Raw genomic sequence first — 19,958 nt, 5'->3', positions numbered from 1 at the left:
TCTTCAAAGCACTAAGGACAGACATGAACAAGCCACTATACCCACATCCAGAACTGAAGGTCATGATACTGTGAAAATAAAATTGGGCTTCATGCACAGGGACAAAATACTCACAATAGGGCATGTAAACTTAAAAAAAAACCCCTGTTTTAACAATCATATTTTAGTGTTATATCTGTACTAAGTAGCATTCAGATAAATGGTGAAATTTACATTTTGTTACTTTTCAGGTTCATGTACAGAATCGAAAGTAGCAGGACTGCCAGCATTTTAGTCTGATTTTCTATAGGAATTGTTGAACTGGAAATGTTCTACATGTCAAAAATGATGATCTATAGACATTAATATTTAATATAGTCATCTTTTAAACAGTATTTTATTATTTACATTCAATTCCCGATGTTCAGTTTTATATTTGGTAGCAAGCATTAACCAGAAATTTGTTTTCATTAAGAGCAAACATTCATCAACTCATCTGAACACTGTACGCAGTAAATGGATTCCAGAGTTTTCTACGGTAAAATACATTTGTAAATTCACCTGTATAGTAGCAATTGCATTTTCTAAACTCCATCTATGCAAAGCTATGGCCTTTCTCACATTTCTCTACTGATACAAGTAGCTACAACTATGGATTTTTCCACTACTCTCAAAGGCCGCTCCAATTCTGTGTAACAGCACCACATACTTTCAGGAGACGAAGTCATATGGTGCTGATGTAGACCCCCCCCAATATGGGGGAGAAAATTACAAAAAGGAAAAAAAAAAGACAGGATCTATGATCTTACTTATTAAAAGGTAAATGCAGTAATATATTTTATGTCTATAAGCCAACGTGCTATCTTTTCTATTTTATCAACACAGTTATCTCTTTGACGCACAGGAAAAATGGCAATAAAGGCAGTGTAAACACACAAAAAATTCAGACAGGTATAATAATATGATTCACTTTTTAGTAAGCGTGAGATGATCGATTTCAGCATCAATGGACTGAAACATTGGAAAGCATCTTTCTCATGCCACAAGTCATATTCTGTTTTCTACTGTTGCTCGACTACTCACCTCAAAATACCAGGAGACTTAAGGGAAAATATCCTTTTATAACAGACCTTTGGAGAAATTTTATGTTATAAATACCTTGCTGTTTACGCGGATCATAAATCTGGAGTCCAAACAAAGGTGGTCTCTCACTTCTTAGCAGTGTCACATTCCTTGTAACCAGATCCAACTGGAAAATTGACCCATTCATGTAATCCGTCCAGTAAATATAACTTCCATGATGTGATAGTCCAAAAGGATGATTCAAATCTTTTCCATTGTAGACTACCTGCAATTAGTAAGTGGTAGGTGAGCATCAGCAAGGTTAAAATACTTAATTTTACTTAGCATACACTGCAGAGAACACAAAACAGGAAATAGAAATACTGAGAAGTACTGTGCCCAAACATAACAACTTCATGCCATAAAATCAAATAAAGAGTGTAAAGCTGTTCTATGCACCAGCATAAATACCTAACTTCATAACTTTGTATAAATTAATTTTAAGTGTCCCCTGTTAGATAACATAGAGGAATGTAGGTAACCATGCAATCATTACGTCCAGTAAATATCTACCTCCTTCCCTAGCAAGGAAGCGTGGTCCTTGATATGACTTTGAGTATCTGTCAAGTATATAAAATATCTGCTTCTTTTAAAGCAGAGAATAGTGTGTATGAGCGGCTTATTTTTGTCAAAGTGTGAAGTGCGGAGACTGCTTACTTATTTCTGTAAGCTTCCTCTCTAGTTTCGGTTATGATAACTTAAAAAAAAAAAAAAAAAGACAGTTTGTTCCCAAAATAAGACAAACTTTCTTCCATGAACCTTCTACCTGTGGTTTGTTAACTCATACATAAAACTACAAATTACATCCCAGATTTTTTCTTTATTTTATTGGCTGCAGAAACGTTCCAAAAGTGTGTCATTTGCTGTAGCTCCAGTCTCAGGAGTCTTTCACAAGAACTGCAACTACCACTACACAGGAGCTCTCTGATAAAGAGTTTAAAAATACTTTCAATCTCTACAGAACAAAAACAAAACTTTAAAAAGAGCCTAAACTTACCATCAAGTAAATTGCAATACAAGTAATTAGAATGATTTACTTTAAAAAGACACAGAAAACTGCAGAGCTCTAAACCATCTACTTTTGGGAGCCCTGCCTTTGTACTTCAACCCAGCAGCTGCAGCTTGGAATGACTAAATTCCAGTTGTCTCCTGCTGGCTGGAGTCCTTGCTTGAACTAATGCCCAGCCGTGTATTTCTGTCTTGCCCCCAGAAAGAAGGCAGCGGTTCATCAGATGCCCTACCTTGTCTCCATTTAGAGTCACAAACCCAAGAGAACAAGGAGATAAAGCCAACTAAAATACAACTACTTTGAGGTAACAAACATCATCCCCTTTTGCCCTTCAAATTTTCTCTTTGGGCTTGGAATTCTTTTGGTCAAATCTCCTTATCTCAGTTAACTTCTTTTGATCAGAATTAATCCATTAGTCAATTATGCACCAGCTACTGATGGAATTCATGTAGGACTTCCCCACCCCCAAAAAATCTTCACTATCCTGACACAGAATTAAAGACGCTATTGACCCAGTTATAGAATATTTTGGTCAAAATATAAGTAACAACAAATATTTCAGCATCAAAAGCAAGTATCTTCTAGTTATTTTTGACTACATGAATTTTACTGGAACAGTTAAGCATTTCATTTAAATCACAGGATTATAGAAAAACACTTTTCAAAAAAACAGAACCATTATGTGACACACTTCAAAATAAAACCTGTAAAGACACATGGCTCTTATTATTCACCAGTTCTAGTGGAGGCAAAACCAGCAGTTCTCACTAGTAATCCATGTGTAATCCCTGGCAGCTGCATTTAACCTTCCTAGACCTGTTCTGTCCAGGAACTTTTCAGGAAGTCTAGCCTTGCTAGTAGGCAAGGAGCTCTAATTAAAAAACGTCTTTCTGTCAATGTGCTTAGGACACACACACATACACCCCCCACCCCCAATCCATTACAGGCCCCTAATGGATTTGGAGCAAAAGCAGAAGCACTAAATGTAAATCCTGACCTAGCCATTATGACAAACTGCAACACTACAGCGTTAGTACAGGCTTAACAACAGATCACTCAATAGAAAGGATTTTAAAAGCAATACTAAAGCTATGTGAGCTTGTACAGGGATGAATTTCAGGGAGGACTGCGTCTACAGTTACTACTTTCAGTCCTAGAAATCTGTGTATTGGTCCTATGAAGCCCATCATACAGATGGAATCACGACTGAAGGATAAATGAGAAGTCATAAGACATGTACACTTTGTGACAAAATTCTCCCACAGACGTAATACCTGTCATTCTCAATTAATGGTGAAGTTTCAGCTGTCAGGGTGCTAATTTTATGAAGCAGATGCTAAACCTTCCCCAAATTGTCAGACTCCAATCTAAGCTTTAACATTTCCAGATGTCTGTTCTGCACTTGTTCCTTCTACAAAACAACACCGAACTTCTCTACGGACTTGTATCTAGCTAGCACAGCCATCAGTAACAACTAAAACAATCTCTCCCCATCTGTGACTGCCCGTGTTGAGAGCTTCCCCTTTGCAAATTACCACAAACGCTCAAACAGGGCGCTGAGATTCATCGAAAGCAGCTTATCCAGTGAAGTTAAATGAAAACCTCTCTGGCAGAGCCAAAAGTAGTATTGTTGGTTTTTTTTTTTTCCTACTGAAAAGCTCTTTGTAGCTTCCTGGCTCAATCAAAATGTAACTCATTATCATATGAGAAAAAAATAGATCAAAAAAATAAAATAAAATCAACTTTTGTGTCACTTTCTAAAGATGAAAATTTTAAGCTGTATTACAGTCTCTTACAGGAGACTGCCAACATCGCTTGTTTCAACCGAAATGACACTGGACATGCCGCAGGGCTATGCAGACTTTAAAAAGCTCAAAAAGTATTTTTAACATAACACAATAAAATCCAGAGAAAGAGCATGCCTGTGGCAAAACAGCAGTATTTTTCTTTTACCTTTCTGTCAGTTCCATTCAAAAATATCCTTTCAATGTGATCATAATAGGCGTCACACCAGTATAATACGTTGGCACGATAGTCCAGAGTTAAACCATTTGGCCACAGCATCTTTGATGTTACAAAAATCTGCCGACTGTAGCCATCCATCCAGGCCTTCTCAATTCTTCCCACACTGTCATCTATTTCATCTTCTTCCCAGTCTGTCCAATACATCCAGCTATGAAATTATAAAAATGAGCATTCAGATACCATTTTAATCACCTGAATCGCACTGTAACTTTTAGCAGCAGTTCGCAACCGTATTTCCGCAAGCCAGAGCCACTTTGGCTTTTGCACGTTTCTTCCCACTGCTATTTCTTCAACTATATTTACTTTCCCTGTGTACTGGATGCTGCTGAACTGACATTTAGGGTGGTTTTGCTCCTATTGTAATGAATTACATGAATACCAAATGGGCTAACTGACATGAGAAATGAAGAGTTTAAGACCTTATTTACTCACACCAAAATTATGATTTTTTTATTATTTCTTTTTCTAAACCAACAGTTTTATTGACTTTGTCACAAAGTTCAAACTTTTACTGTGTTGGGTTTGGTAGGGGTTTTTTGCCAAGTCTAATTTGCCTTTATGATGCAAATTTGCTTTTTATTATGCATAATACTATCAAAAAAGGTGCAATATATGAATTAATTGCACTCTAGTTTAATAGCTACAGGATAACCTTGACATTCTGTGAACTTCACATCCCACATGAAAGCAGCTAAATTACTCAAAAAACTATTATGAACACTTTGTGTTCACAAAAATGTTCAGAAAGACAGATGGCTATAGAAAATATTTGACAAATATCTGGTAGGGAATTTTAGCATAGTTTTATGGCTTACAGTGCAGCAATGTCGATAACCAAAACAACTCTGAAATATAAGTATCTATGCTATTTTGGAAAAATCAAACAAGCATTGGAGTAAGTCATTTAAAAGTATTAGCTCAGATGAGTTCTCTGAGAAATTCTCTACCGGACAGCACAGAACACACCCTATGTTTCATTGTTTTGTCTTCTTGAATTAATCTGATTATCATATTTTATTACAGAATTTACTGGTGACAGCTCTGATTTCAACAATTTAAAATACACAACTTGAACTTATACAAAAGCAGAGGGTAGCAAATGTACTAAGAAACACCACTTTTTTTTTTTTTTCCCCTCAAAAGGAAAAACAGGTTCATGGGAAAAAACACAGAATCTGTATGTAATCCATGAAGTGTCTAAACAGTATTTCAGATCATATCACGCCCAGTGACATCAATATGCTGAAAACATTTATGAGAAGTAGACATTTACTTTTAAAGTGAAATCTAGGATTTCAATTATTAAGTATTAAATAGAGGAAAAATATCACATGTATCTTAAATAACCCTACTTGTTAAAGTTGTCTTATTTATTTGATATTTACATACCTCACCTTTGATTTCACCAGATTTACACTTTTGAAATTCTACAAATTTCTGAAATAACCTGTGTGATCCTAACCCACGTAACCTGTCTGTACTTTGAAAAATAAAGTTCTGGAATTTAAATTCTGATTTTACAAAGGAATGAAACACTAAAGTGAAAACAGTTTTGTTATCAAATCTGTGTAAATGGCACCAAATATGCTGGTCAAAAATTTTACTTGAACACGCTTTTATGTATAAGCGTAATTTGATCAATCTGGTTTTTTTTATATAAGAAATTGAAAAAGACAAAAAATTGCAGCATTGTTACACAGGTTTACAAATATGCAAATGCACCTTTTTTTGTTTCTTTTCTGTCTCTTCCAAGTCACCCACAAGGTTGTTCTGGGTTCTTTAATATTTTTTGTAAATATACACTAAGAACATAAATCAGTTTTTGATCCATGAGGCTTATAAACTTCACTGCATGTTTGACTCAAACAGCACTAGGCTTAATCACAGAATTATAAAACCTGCGTACACCCTAGAGCTCAGGCAGAGATGCAGGTCAATACTGTATTTAATTTACTGGAAGACAAAATATGTTTACAAATATTTACATGACTGTTCAACAGCAATTACTGAGCTTTTCTCCATCAACTTTTTCTCTGTACTTATCCTAGTTACCATGTTATAAGCTAAAACACGCTTACAGTAACAGACATCTACATTAATGTGCTGTAATTGTATCTCAAAATGCAGTTTATGCTTCTACATTGGTTAAATCAAGACTAATTTTTTCTAAACATAATTAAGATGCCATAATAAATGCTATCCCTCAGGAAAAGCTTCCATGAGAACTATAATCATGAAGGGCAAGCTATTTTATTAGAAAAGTGTTTTATATAATAGCCCTTTTCATACAATACATCTTCATACACTATTTCCTGTGCCCTGCATTTACTGAGCTGGAAAATTTAACAAAGTAATTGTAGGTATGGTTATGCTTTGTGGTCTGCTTTTACATCCTTACTATCTGACCTTAATTAATTGTAGCCTTTCCACAGTCACTTCCCTTCCTCAAAGGACAAGCTCAAAAGTGAAAACCTGATAGTGTAAATACGTTCTAGTATTAGGAAAACAGCAATCAATCCAGCCACAGTAGAATTACCTGCCTGCATCATTCTCCAGTGACAAGTCCCTGAATAAATGTAACAGTGCATTTTTAGGTAATCCACGGCTATACCACACTAATATAATGTTCTTTTTATTATGCAGCCTATCACAATTAATTATGCTCGTAAGTAGTGAAAAGTATCTGTCTCATTTAGTTTTGTAAACCAATGTGTACAAGGATATGGTTATAATTATCTTCAGAAATTGAGACTTACAAAGAGAGAAATAAAGGAGAGTATTATAATGTTCACTTGGTATTAAAAATACATAGAGGTCTGATACACTCAATTTGTTTGACAAAAAAGGTGAATCACATTCAAATTAACTTGACATTGGTTCAACAGTGTCTGGGCATACACATTCTTCTGAAGGCTTCAGGCAAGAATGCTGGACAGGAATTACAGATATTTTAAACTACTGTAGAATTGCAGAGTACTGCATGACTCTACAAACCCCAACCCAAGAAAAATTCAATCCCATATTCATGCTATGAAGACATGCATTAAACAACATAAATTAGTCTACTTCCTACCCATTGACAGGATCAACCACGATTCCTCTAGGGTGGGACATGTCTCCTTCCAACAAAGTTTTTCTACTGTGAGCAGCCTTTTCCAGTCTGGCAACAGCAATCGTTTTCCTGTGGCCATCGTTTGTCCAATAAAGATTGTTTCCAATCCAGTCCACTGCTATGCCTTCGACATTATCAAGATCTGTTGAGTGAGAGAAGACAGTAATGAGATTAATATCATATGTTTATGTTCTAACATTATCCATTAGTACAGACAACGGACAATATACGGTCCATATAGTCAAATTAGATTATTTCCTTGAATCTGAATTATATTTGCTGTCAGAATTAGTCTGACAGACAATAAAAGAGAAAGACTGGTCATAAAACTTGTGTAATTAAACCATAAGCCCTCATATGGTAACTATAGCAGGCCGTGGGCAAATCATTATTTAACAAAACTCTAATTAATTTTAACCCTAAATAGCAACATGACTCAAGTCAAGAGCAGCTTCCAGGATCAGCTCTAGTACTCCAAATTATCTTGCTTTTACCCAATTCACAAATTTCATTCCTATTAAAAAAAAAAGCAAAAGGGGGATTCAGTTTACATGTGTTCCATTGTCCCTTGCAAACCGTGTAAGCAACACCATCACAACAGTCCCAGTTATTCTCCACAGGTATGTGAGCAAACTATTGCCATAGGAAGCTACACCTGAGCAAAGAGCAATGCTACCATCGGATGTACCGATGGTCTCATGAGTTTGACAGTTGTAGGGCTCCATCCAGAACCAAAAGGAGTCAAAAATGTTCGTCCCATACAATGTGGAGGTTTCCCCACTTGAGAAGTAGTAAAACAATTCCCCAAGCAACAAATTTTCCCTCAAGATTACCCAACATCTTGTGACATGAACTGAGCTCTGCCCTCTCCACATGATCCCAATTCCTTAACTGACAGCAGGTCAGTTAAAAGGTCTCTAAAAAGTTTTCCATCTCTCTTCATCATTCCCCTTTTCTTTCAGAAAGAACCCGATGCTCAAGTGCACAAGGTGGAATATGGAGAATTTCCAGTCATTCTCCCCTGGCCTTTGTAGCACCTTGAAGGTTGAGGAGCTACTTCAGGTATCACCCTTTGGACACAGTTGATCTTACACCAGCTCTTCAGCATGGTCCTCCTGGTGTGGTCACTCCTCAGCTACAGGAGGAGCCCACCATTTGTCAGGAAATACCTGAGGGCCGTTAACACTGAGAGGAGTGACAGAATTTGGGCCGCAGCACTGGTGACCACCACCTTTTCTGGTCCCTCTCCTGTAAACACAGTCCAGCAGCCCTGCCACCTGCCCACCCCCTTCTCCTCAGTCCCTCCAGGCAGTATTTCTCTGGGAAGGATGGAGCCTCTGTGTTCCACCACCGCTTTCCAGGCAGCCCTGGCCCCACACCGCCCACAGAACCACCCAACATGGGCACCAGCCCTTTGCCTGGCCATTCCCTCAGAGGCAGCTGGGACCCATTCTGACCAGCTCAGGGTGGTTGGCGGCCATAACATGGCCCCCAGCGGCAGCGCCTGTGAGGGCATGAGGGGCAGGTCACCGGCTGCTGCCTCCCACCGCCTTCCCAAAGCTGAGGATACCACGTTTGCTTGCGTTAGTATCCTTTCTGAGGTAAACTTGGGGTGGAAATGCTCCTTTTACTGTTAATCTCCTTCGGTATCTTGTCACCTGGATTAAAGGTGGTAATGGGGCAACAGCGTAATAGCTCTGACTCCCGTGCTTCCACCCAGCCTGAGAATTCACAGCACCAAACCGCTGCCTCCCTTTGCTGTGATAAAAATAAAGGTCGGTATGGCTGAAAAGGTAAAAATAAACCCCCCAAAATAAAAAAAAAAACCAAAACAAAACATGCTTAAAAAAACCCCTCCTTACCACAATGCTATGGAATGTATTACTAGTTTGTCACACTCGGATATCCAATCTTACAGTACAATTTCAATGACAGGAATCATCAAGACTAGAAAAAAAGGATTATAAATTGCTTTTTCTGTTCACATTTACACTGGTAATACCATCTAGATACAAGCTTTCATCAGATTCATTCTTTCTCACCAGAGTTGACGTCACTTTCTGATCAAAGCTGGAGTTTTTTTTGAAAGATCTTCTCAGAACAAACATGATGCAGGGAGATTTTTATGGCAATGTACATTAAAAAAATCATGTACTACTATTTTTTAAGAAACGCTGATGCAGTAAAATCAATGATCCTACTTAATTTACACCGGATTTGCACATGAAAATCTGCTAAACTGAAAACAACTGTTTTCTATTTGAACTGTGCTGCCAGACATATGTAATTTAATTGTCAGCTTTCCAGACAACAACTCCCCATGAACTCCTGAAGTGCTGGTTTGGGACATTTTAAGTTATCAGAGTCATTTTTACTGCAACAGCATCGTGCAGTGGCGCTGTGTTGTCATCGCCTAAACCTTCCCTCAGGTTTCTCCACCCAGATGCCTCCCCATAATACAACCAGTAAGTACTAATGGAAAGTTCTTACTGACATTCGTAACTTCAGCAGACCTACAAATTTTATTTTGCAACACGTCAGACATATTTTCCTTGGAACAAACTCTTCACCAATAGTATTTTTTAGATCCCAAGCACCTTTACAGACTATCACTCTATTAAACTATCTCATTCCCTACACAAAATCAGGAAATTCTTTGTGATGGACGGGGATGCAAAGCTATTTTACTGAGTCACAGTCTATATAACTTAGAGCAGTACAGAAAACTTTCTGCTTCCTATAACCCATAGGTAACATACGGTATGTCATCAACAATACACTAAAATAAAATATGACAGTTTTACCCAATAAATGAAATATTGGGCTTTATATACACCTGGATGCAATAGCATCATCTATAAAAGGTGCCGTTACAATCTTAATAGCATTGGAACATGATAAATTACTTCCCAATGTTTTTCTTGAACAAAGTTTTTTAGTGATTGTAATACCACCATATTGCCTACCAAGTTAGCAGAGCTAGAATGTTTTCAAACACCTTGTCATTGCAAAAAAATTTTTTTTGTTAATTTTGTAACTATTTACTTTTTTTTTTTAAAAAAAGAGGAAAATGCATTTAAATATAACGATGAAGTATATTAAAAATAACAAGGATCCCTTTATTAAGGGAAATACTTCAGTCAGCATGCTTTCAATGTTTAAGAACAGAAAAATAGAAGAAGCTGGTACCTACTGAAAGCCATAGCATGACAGCCATGTAACGTTTTTAAAAGTGCTTTTTTCCTTATCAGTATCCTCTGTGTGGATACAGTAGCAACCGAGAAGCAGTAAAGATTAATAAAGATAAAGATGCAAATGAGTTCGTTTATCATAAAAGGAAAGACATTATTGACAATAACACAGAAAGTAGCTGAGAAATAAATGGTTAAATAAAATTGATTTGGCTACAGTAAGCCAGGCTTTTGGCAGTGAGGCCCTTTCAATGTGAAAAGGATGATGTGAATAAAAGACCATTTTGATTGTTCTTCACTCCATAGTTAAAAAAATTGTAATTCTGGAAAAACTACCAGAATTTTACAATCAACAGTAGTATGTGGGCTCCAAATATGCTGAATATAGATAAAAGATATTTAAAAACTCGTATTTTTACAGGCAACAATTTGCCACATCGTTTTTAAATATGCAAAAAATTACAAGCACAAATTACAAGTGTGTAATTTGGTACAGAATAGCATAGCTCAATGTCAGGTAGGTCATGTACATCAATAGTGTCTAAAATACTAGATTAACATGAAAACCGGTGAAAATATAATTCTTCTATATACCAACCAGCTAAACAGCTTCCAAAGATCTTTACAGACTTACTTTGACCTTGTTTAGGTAAAAAGTTAGCCCTTGACCATCTTTGCTAATAGTTACAAGTGAATAATATAACACTTTAAGGCTCACAGCCATCCCGAACAAATAAGGGGGACACAGACAAGTTAAAAAAAAAAACCCTAGAATTTGTGTTTATGTTACTACAACTGAACAATATTTAAATTGCTTTAAAAATGTCTGGTTTGTTCCTTTTTTTTTTTTAATTTTTTTTTTTTTTTTTTAATTTAGAAACCTGATTTTACATGCAAGTTTGAAACCTTAATTATAGCAATTTCTGTTCCTGGTGAAAGTACACTACTATTGCAGTTGTGCCACCAACTCTAGGCTAGGCCATGCTGTGGGCTGTCAAATATTTATCAATACTACCCAGCAGTTTGTTTCCCAAAGTGAAGAATAAGAAATCACAGCTCAAACTGTATGGGAAATCAAGCTCCAGCAGTGTGAGGTGCTCAGCATTCTCAGTTCCGAGTCAACAGCTTGTAGGATCAGGCTCTCATGTAGGCAAACTGTAATTATCTGAGTTACAGTGTTGTTTGAGCTGGCGTATCTGTTCTTGCAAAACCTGATAGTCAGAAAAAAATGACAACTTCTAATCTGAGAAGTGACACCTACCACAGATAGAGTTCCTCAGCAGCCTGCTGTTCAGAGCGAATATTAAACCACCTCCTGACACACCTGATTTCCTCTAGTAGCCTTCCACCAAGGAATGATTTAATCTGTCCCTGCTGAGTTCTTGAGAGCTGACAAGAATAAAAGCTGAGGTGGTACGGCTGGAGGCCATATTAATTTTTTAAATTGTGAAAAATACATTAACAAGTGTTCTTTAAACACACTTTAAAGTTACGAAACTGCACCAAGTTCTACCTAACAATGTAAGGCCCTGGGGAACGAGTAGGGGAGAATGACAGTCCCATTTTTGGGGGTCTTTGTAAGTATTAGGACCAATAATACCAATAACAAACAATCAGATAATCCTTTTGGTATCACATTGGTATTTTTGCTATGTAGTACTTAAAAAAAGTTCCAGTTAAACATTATTTAAAAGAGTCTCTTCAATTTGCTGCTTTGGTATACAAAGTTTATGTTGGCATGTTTGATTAGACTAACCCCAACCTGTTTGACACCTGTCAGGAAGGATGCTCCTTGGTGCTACCTTGTAATGTTTAAATCTACATGCTGTCCGCTCCTTTCGCTACCCCACATTTGGGTGACTTTGCTGTAAAATGAAACGGTTGCTGTTTAGTCAAAGAAGGTCAGCAATGGAAGTTCTGTGATGTGTATGACCCATTTCTGTATTCGCAGTGAAATGAAGAATTACCAGATTGAGTTGAGCATTATTTACTCAGTTGCCTTTTATTAAGCAATCATGAATATAGCATAGAGAGCCACCTATTTCTTGCAACTGCTACTAAAGGATGTTTGTGCAGACTCCGAGGTCTGTAGAGAGACCTTATGCCCAAACCAGCACCACGTCACTGCAAACTGGAGACAACTTCTCCAAGACGGGTGGATTAAAACATGGATTATGAATGACAGGGAATGAAAATCCCTGTGCTAAAACAATGGTATTTTAGTTACTCTCACTGTCTCAAGCTTCAATTTACAAGTAAAGATATTAAACTCTCTGAAGGCTGAGATGAATATTCATACTGCTTATTTTCTTGAGTACTAGAAAACAAAGCAGTTGTTACCTCCTGCTGAAGCAGTCTTTCATGAAAAGGGTCCATAAAAGAAAAAGAAAAATGAGCTGACAATCACTGAAACGGCATTTAGTATGACAAGATCTGATTCTAGACCAGGGGATTCTGTGAAGTGTGGTGGGAGAGGTGGAAACTAGAGAACTGCTGGTATTTTCTCTCATTGCTATAATGAATTGTACATCTTAATTAAGTTTCTAAAAATTGTTTAGGTCTTCCTGTCACTTCCACGTATACATTGGAAAATGCATCAGGAAAGACAATGCTAAATCACCTACATTTCCTTTTTTTCTAATGACTTTGCAAGCACTTCAGGAAATCTCACTCTGCCAACCTGCTTGAATAAGTTCCAGAATCCACACCGTGATACAGGTTGGAGTGAAGAAGTCCTGTAAAGTCCACAAGGAGAGGGGACGGCTCAGTGAGTGATTACAAAGAACTACATTATGGATCCATTGTATCTAACGACTGAGAGAATACAGTGCAGATGCAGGAGTTACTCACCAGCAGGGATAAGTTAGACAAAGTTAGAATTCACAACAGAGCAACTTAACCAAACTTTACATTTCTGCACTCAGGAAAAATAAAAAGGAAGTTTGGGTTTTTTTTTTTTAAATAAATCTCCAACTCTGTTAAGGCCTAGTTTGGGTCTGTTTTCCATGGGAGATTTAAATAAAGCTTTAAATTATCTGTAAATGTCAGCTGAGCTTCTCCTTAGTGAGATTCTGTGAATGTCACTATCAGTTAGCATTGCCTACCGTCTTTGAGGATTGTTTCTCGCTCTGTGCCATCAATTTTCTGTCGTCCAATTAGGAAGCTGGTAGTATCAGCGAAGTAAATGTAATTGGTTTCGGCATGGAAGTCCAGAGCACGAGGATTGACCAAGTTTTCTATAGGGATCATGTATTCATCAGATACTTTGGTATTCAGGTCCATTCCCCGTATTATTCCGGGGCGTCCCTTCCCATAAAAAAGAAACAATTCATTCTTTGGTCCTGCAAAAGAAAGATTACAAACATAAACAACTGATGCTGCCTAATCTTCTTTACAGTGCATAATGTCACTGTTTAATTAACTGGCACAATTAGTGGGGGAGCAGGAACATTATTCAATACCAAGAATTAAACTTTCATATATTCCGAAGGTATCTAAACTCAAGAAATCTAGCTAATTATATTACCTTAATTAAAATACAAATTACTTCAGTGAGCTGCTTACATCTAATTATTTTTTTCTGTGAAAGTTCACATTGCGAAGCAATGCTAGATCACAGAATAACTTTGCATCTGCTGTGAAGTGGACGTATATAGCTTTGTAGACATTTAATTTTACAATTCATTAGGATCTATCAGGGTAATGTAGACCATGACTGAAGCAATCATTAAATCTAACAAGACCATAAACTCCAGCAAATACAAAACAACATTTTTTTTCACCTGAAGTTTCTTAGAAAAAAAAAAAAACAAACAGACAAAAGATTACACTAAATTTCTTTCAAATGGGAAGGAATAGAGCAAATCAACACACAGTATTCTTTCATACTGAGATATCAAACATGGATACCAATATTTCCTATTTCTGATGAGATTTTTACAGTTTAATTAAGAACTGAAGCTTAGTAAGGCAATTTTCTTTCCTCAAAGATATACATCTTTAGATCCTCAGTACTATCAATGTACGTATTAAAATTTCATCTGAACTGAATCAATGCCATTTGATCAAGAAACCAGACAAAAATAGGTGTTCCCAGAAACTTTCAGGGCTGTCCTGTTGGCTGTAGGTGACCAATGGATTGCGTTAGGTATAACCATAGTTACAAAATCAAACTTTTATTATGAGAAAAAACTTGTTTGAGTTATTCACGTGAATCGGCTGCTTCTGTCGTTCATTCAGTGGCCAGTCCAGCCCAAACCATGACACTTCTGAGCTAGGAGTTGATTGTATGGGTAGAAATTAGGTGTGACAAATTATTTCACAGCACTTCAGTACCTCTGTGCTGTGAAAATGCATAATATATAAAGAAAGTGTAAGACTGAGTTACCTAAAAGCTGTTATAATTGCTAGAATTCTTTATACAGCATCCTGGGTTTAATTTTTCACTTCTATGAACTAAGCCAAATCAAATCATTTTAAGGGAATGAAAGGAATATATACACAAAGTGTCAGGTACATGTCACAAATTTTACCCAAAAGCAGTCCATGTGATTTCTATTGTTATTGATGAGGATGTTAAATAACACCCAGAACTATACCCTGAAATACTAGCCACAGGCAAACTCTTTGACTTAAATAACATACTTTTGCATGACCTGCCATCGCTCCCCAAGATGAAGCCAGTCCTGCAGCGACAAGTCCGTGCTTTGTAGTTGCTGCTGAGCAGACAGATGTGAGAACATCCCCCCGGCATTCCATGTGGGTCCACTTCACATGCGTGGCTTCTGACTGCGGCGAGTGAAAAAAAACAGCACCATTGAAATCCATTTAAAGCCAGACAATTGTATGCATCGGCATGTAGAAAGATTAGACGGGGGGAAAAACAAAAAAAAAAGGGAATTTGTGTCACAATAAATCTTTCACCAGAATATAGCTACAAAAGAAGGTGGTTTCTTTTAAGATGATACCCGAAACAGACAGGTAATCCAAAAGGCCACCTTGTGGCTACCGGCTGTTCCCACCCTTGTATGCCATCACCCCTTTTTGAGTGAGCTGCTGCACAGCATTTGCCAGGCAGCGTTCCCCTGGGGTAGCTGACACTCTTCCCCATTTTCATGCGTTGCTTTGATTAATTGGGTTGGTTTCTTGGCTTTTTGAGAAGGGAGCGCATCCCATGCCAGGGCAGTCTGCTATTCATCCAGCCCTGTTACACAGCACCTTTCTGGGGCAGACGCCTGTGCAGAAGCTCAAGAACAGAATGAGCCTTGTAGCCTTTTTCCATATTTGTACAGTTGGGTCATAAATCCAGCTGAAAAAGCCAAAGAATTCCTTTCCCTCGACTTCATATTTTCAAATGCACGGTTCTAAATTAGCAGACTAATATATCAAATCCATTTTTTTTTTTTAACTCTTTTAGGTATATCCAATGAGAAAACAAAATTTATCTTGCTATCCTACATTTACTAAGCTGGCTTAAAACAAGCCAACAGTATTTTAGTTCAAAAAAAAAAAAAATGTTTTTCTCTTCTTTCTCCTTTCCCTCAAGCTTTTTAGTAGTTTTTTTTTTTTTAAAGTAATCAAATGCTTTAAGGTCGATATTGTAAGGTATACAGAAACTCTACTGAGCTGAGACAGCTTTTACAGCAAATCTTGACAAGCAACAAAGATGTCCATTCAAAACAAAAGAAATAGACTGAACGAAGGGCAAGAGGAACAGAGTAATCACAGGATGTAATAAAAGATTACACCATGCTCGTGTCTCTCTCCTCTACTCAGCCCTTCCGACTCCCTCCGGGGCACAAGAGGGGAGCCTAGAGCTTGGATAGAGTCGTCGCAGCCTCCTTCAGACACTGACATCTGCAAATCAATGCCCTCAGCTGTAGGGTGAAAATTAGTTCACCCAGTCTACATCAATTTAGAGTTTGTTCCCGCTTCAGAAACTTCTCTCAAAGCAGTGAGTCTGTTTAATAACTTCGATGTTGATCACCAGAATTGATGCGTTAGCTTTTCTGTCCAGCCAGTCACGGCAACGATTTAGTGCTATCAGTCATATAAAAAAAAAAAATAAATTAAGTATTGCTGTAAACATTTTGGATCTTGCTATCTTCGCACAAAGCTCCCACAAATCACACTGCTGTTCTGAATGCAGAAGGCATGCCATCAGAGCCAGAATTAGAGTCATATAGCACTATGGACCTCAGAAATTGCTATTTTACCCAAAACTCTGGGATTATAAGGAGTTTTTCATTCTAGAGGAAGATGAAGATTTCTTTCACAGAAGGCAAAGATGATATTTATACAAACCAAGGAAAATTTAACAGCAATTTCCTATCTCACCAGGTGCCGTGCTGTCAGTTAGGCAGGCTGGCTGCCCACATCTCCAGCCTTGTTAGGCAACCTCAAAGACAGGGACTCCCTTGAGGTTTGTAGTTTGTCTGAAAAGCTGGCCCAGAGCAACCAGGAATCTTGGAGGTCTGAGACCCAGGCGTGTGGATGGTCTGGGGCATCTAACAATTCTGAAGGTGTTAAATTCTGAAAGAGTCAAGTGTGCGGAGCCAGAAAATTTGCAGACCAGGGCTGTTTGGCAGTTCTCCAAGCTGAATGCTCAGGAAGGAGTTGTGTTAGGAGCTCAGAGATGCAGGTAAACTGGCAGTAAGCACATAGAAATCTGGACAGATGAAGAAGCAACAGAGTGTTTTGCCTCAGTGACAAATTCTCACTGCACCTTCTGATGCATTTTTCTGGAAGAACCGTTTTAACCACTCATCCACCTACTGTCACAGAATCACAGGATGGTCAGGGTTGGAAGGGACCTCTGGAGATCATCTAGTCCAACCCCCCCTGCCAAAGCAGGTCCACCTAAAGCAGATTGCACAGGAATATGCCCAGGCGGGTTTTGAATGTCTCCAGAGAAGGAGACTCCACCACCTCTCTGGTCAGCCTGTTCCAGTGCTCTGCCGCCCTCACAGGAAAGAAGATTTTTCCATGATGTTGAGATGGAAATATCTGGGCTTAAGTTTCCTAGAAAGAGGGATTTTGATCTTACCTGCTGTTTGGGTTCTTTTCTGGTATACACGGATCTCTTTAGCATTGTCAAGTCTAGCAAGAGACTCAACATCGGTGCCATTATATCTGTTTATTCGTAAAATGCTGAGGTTATCTGAATTAACGGTATATAAATAGTTTTCAAATACTGCCAGTCCACAAAGATGCCTAATCTGGAAAAGAAAAAAATTATATCATTATTTTAGCTGAAGATTTTAGGTATATCTATGATTTGTAAACATCAAACATTACTGTGAATTGTACATGCTGAACTGCACAAAAGGATTTCTGAATGTGTTGATAAATGTTTGTAAATAATAAACAAACTACAAGAACAGTTCACATTCTTGTAGTCTGAAATTTATAATTAGAAAAGCTTTGTACATGACAGAAAATTAAAAATATTTAACAATCCAAATTTATTTATCCTCTGAATTTCCCAGTTTCTGCCTTTTAAATTAAAACCTTCATGCTTTAAGTGCAACAGCTTATTTTAATATTAACTACTATTAATTAGCTAATAATAACCATTATAAATTAGCTAACATTTACTAACATTAACTAATAAATACAGTAAATATAGTTATTTAAAAGACCGTTCATGGGTTGAATTGATGTATTTTTTTGATTATGTTATAATCAAAGCAAGACAAACGGCATAAGATATACCCACTGAATACTTTAAGTATAAAAATGAATAAATAAATACATTCCCTCAGCTATATTTGTGTTCCTTTTGTGTTGGCATCTTTGAATGTGGTTATGGTCACACATAACTGCTAGTTTCTCAAAAAGTGAATTCTAAATTTGTATTAATCTGTGATGTGTCTGGGCACATTGATTAGAAATTACCTGCTGTTAGTTAGTTAGCCAATCACTGCTCAAACAGGAACTGTTCGATAACCTGGCAGTTGTGATTGATTTACGTAAAATAACTCACTGGCAATTTTGAAAGCTAAACAGATTAAAGAGAATTTGTTGGCAGATGTTCAGATATTCACAGGCTGAATATCCTATTAGTCTAATCAATGAATTGTTCACTACAAAGTATTTACTTAGCTCATTTACTCACAAATTCAGATACACGTCATCAGAAAAACCCAAACAAAAAACCCCTGTTGGGCATCAAATGCTTCAGTCCTTTCTGGAAGTTACCACCCATTTGGCCAAATCTTGTCATTGTATTCTGCCCTTACCCCTCTCCCCCCCCCAAAAAATAATAATAGAGATCAATGGAAGTATTTGATTTAGACCCAATAGCAATTCAATCCGACTACAGTAAGATGGAAAACAGCCTTGAAAATAATGATACATCTGTATCAAATTGTTGAGTTCTCTTCTGCATTATAATCCTTTCTTCCCTATTTCCATTTGCACTCAGTTTAAAGCTTTAGTATTTAACTCCCATGAGAGCTTTTATGTATTTACGCTATTAAAACTATGTGGCTCTTTTTACAATGCAGTTTATAATGACTTAATTATTTGTATTTAATTTATGCATGTGTTGTTTTTTTACCTCTCATGAAGCTTTCCAGCTCTCTTATGCATGAATGGAAGTGTTGCCTGGTACAAAGAATAATCCTTTGAAAGCCACCCAGGCCATCAATCATAAAAGCTTGTATCAGTTGGAAAGCATGTCATCTTTCGATATGCTTGTACTTACAAAATAAACTCTAATCCCTAAAATTTCTTGACAATGGTTTTCTTGGTCTGCTGTTTCCTTGGACTAATGAGGAGTAGCTTGGAGTAACAGACATTCTAAATCCTGGCCAATGCAGACACAAAACCTAGTGAAATTATCTATTTTCCATGTGAGTGGAAATACAACCAATGTATTTCTCCTTTTGTGATAGCAGTGACTGACTGAGAGGACAAACTTTTTAATACTCTTCACCCATAAGGAAAGAAACAAACATCCTTCTCCTTAGCTAGTTTAGAGAAGAAAGGATCCCTCTGAACTTGATAAAGAATCCTCTCTGCATCTAAATCTCAGGAAGAAGAGAAAGAACAAGCATCTATCCCATGACACCAGTACAACACAGTTACAAGCCTGTAAAAGTATTTGTTAGTTGCTTCTGAAAATGGCTTTTTTTAAGTATCTATTCCAAAATGTTAGCTAAAAAAAAAAAAAAAACAAAGAGTTTACAGGACCTGTTATTCCAGAACAACTGGCTAAAGACATAGGATTAATTTTGTCAAAAAATAGGAAGGTGTTTGCTATTTAGCCAGGTGACTTAGACTGGTTTTTGTCACGTTTTCTGCCTACTATTAAATGTAGTTTCACTGGCCAGTTGTCTCTTGGTAAACAGTGATTACTTGGAAGCACGCAAAGAATGACAGCAGAACAGGTAAAATGTTTATTTTGTCTGCACATTGTTCCACACTCTGTTTAACCTCGGGCAGAAGCAGATGTACACAAGGTACCCACACAAGCTCGGGGAGTCCAAGTACAAACCAGGACCAGTTTGGCCATTGC

General features: G+C 37.3%; 1 protein-coding gene across 1 annotated transcript in view; it reads right to left on the bottom strand.

Annotated features, from left to right (window-relative positions):
• LRP1B (LDL receptor related protein 1B) overlaps nt 1–19,958 on the bottom strand; it is a 575,621-nt gene that overhangs the window by 271,588 nt on the left and 284,075 nt on the right. The window contains exons 9-14 of the mRNA XM_074145610.1: nt 17,484–17,655; nt 15,083–15,226; nt 13,543–13,779; nt 7,209–7,389; nt 4,064–4,283; nt 1,138–1,327 (exon numbers count right to left, since the gene is read on the bottom strand). Of these exons, the coding sequence (XP_074001711.1) occupies nt 1,138–1,327; nt 4,064–4,283; nt 7,209–7,389; nt 13,543–13,779; nt 15,083–15,226; nt 17,484–17,655 (1,144 nt within the window). The remainder of the gene's footprint in view (nt 1–1,137; nt 1,328–4,063; nt 4,284–7,208; nt 7,390–13,542; nt 13,780–15,082; nt 15,227–17,483; nt 17,656–19,958) is intronic.

This window comes from Numenius arquata, chromosome 3 (assembly GCF_964106895.1).
Source record: "Numenius arquata chromosome 3, bNumArq3.hap1.1, whole genome shotgun sequence".
In the NCBI taxonomy this organism is placed as follows: Eukaryota; Metazoa; Chordata; class Aves; order Charadriiformes; family Scolopacidae; genus Numenius; species Numenius arquata.
Note: the sequence above shows the minus strand (reverse complement) of the source record. Positions and strands in the feature narration are given on the sequence as shown.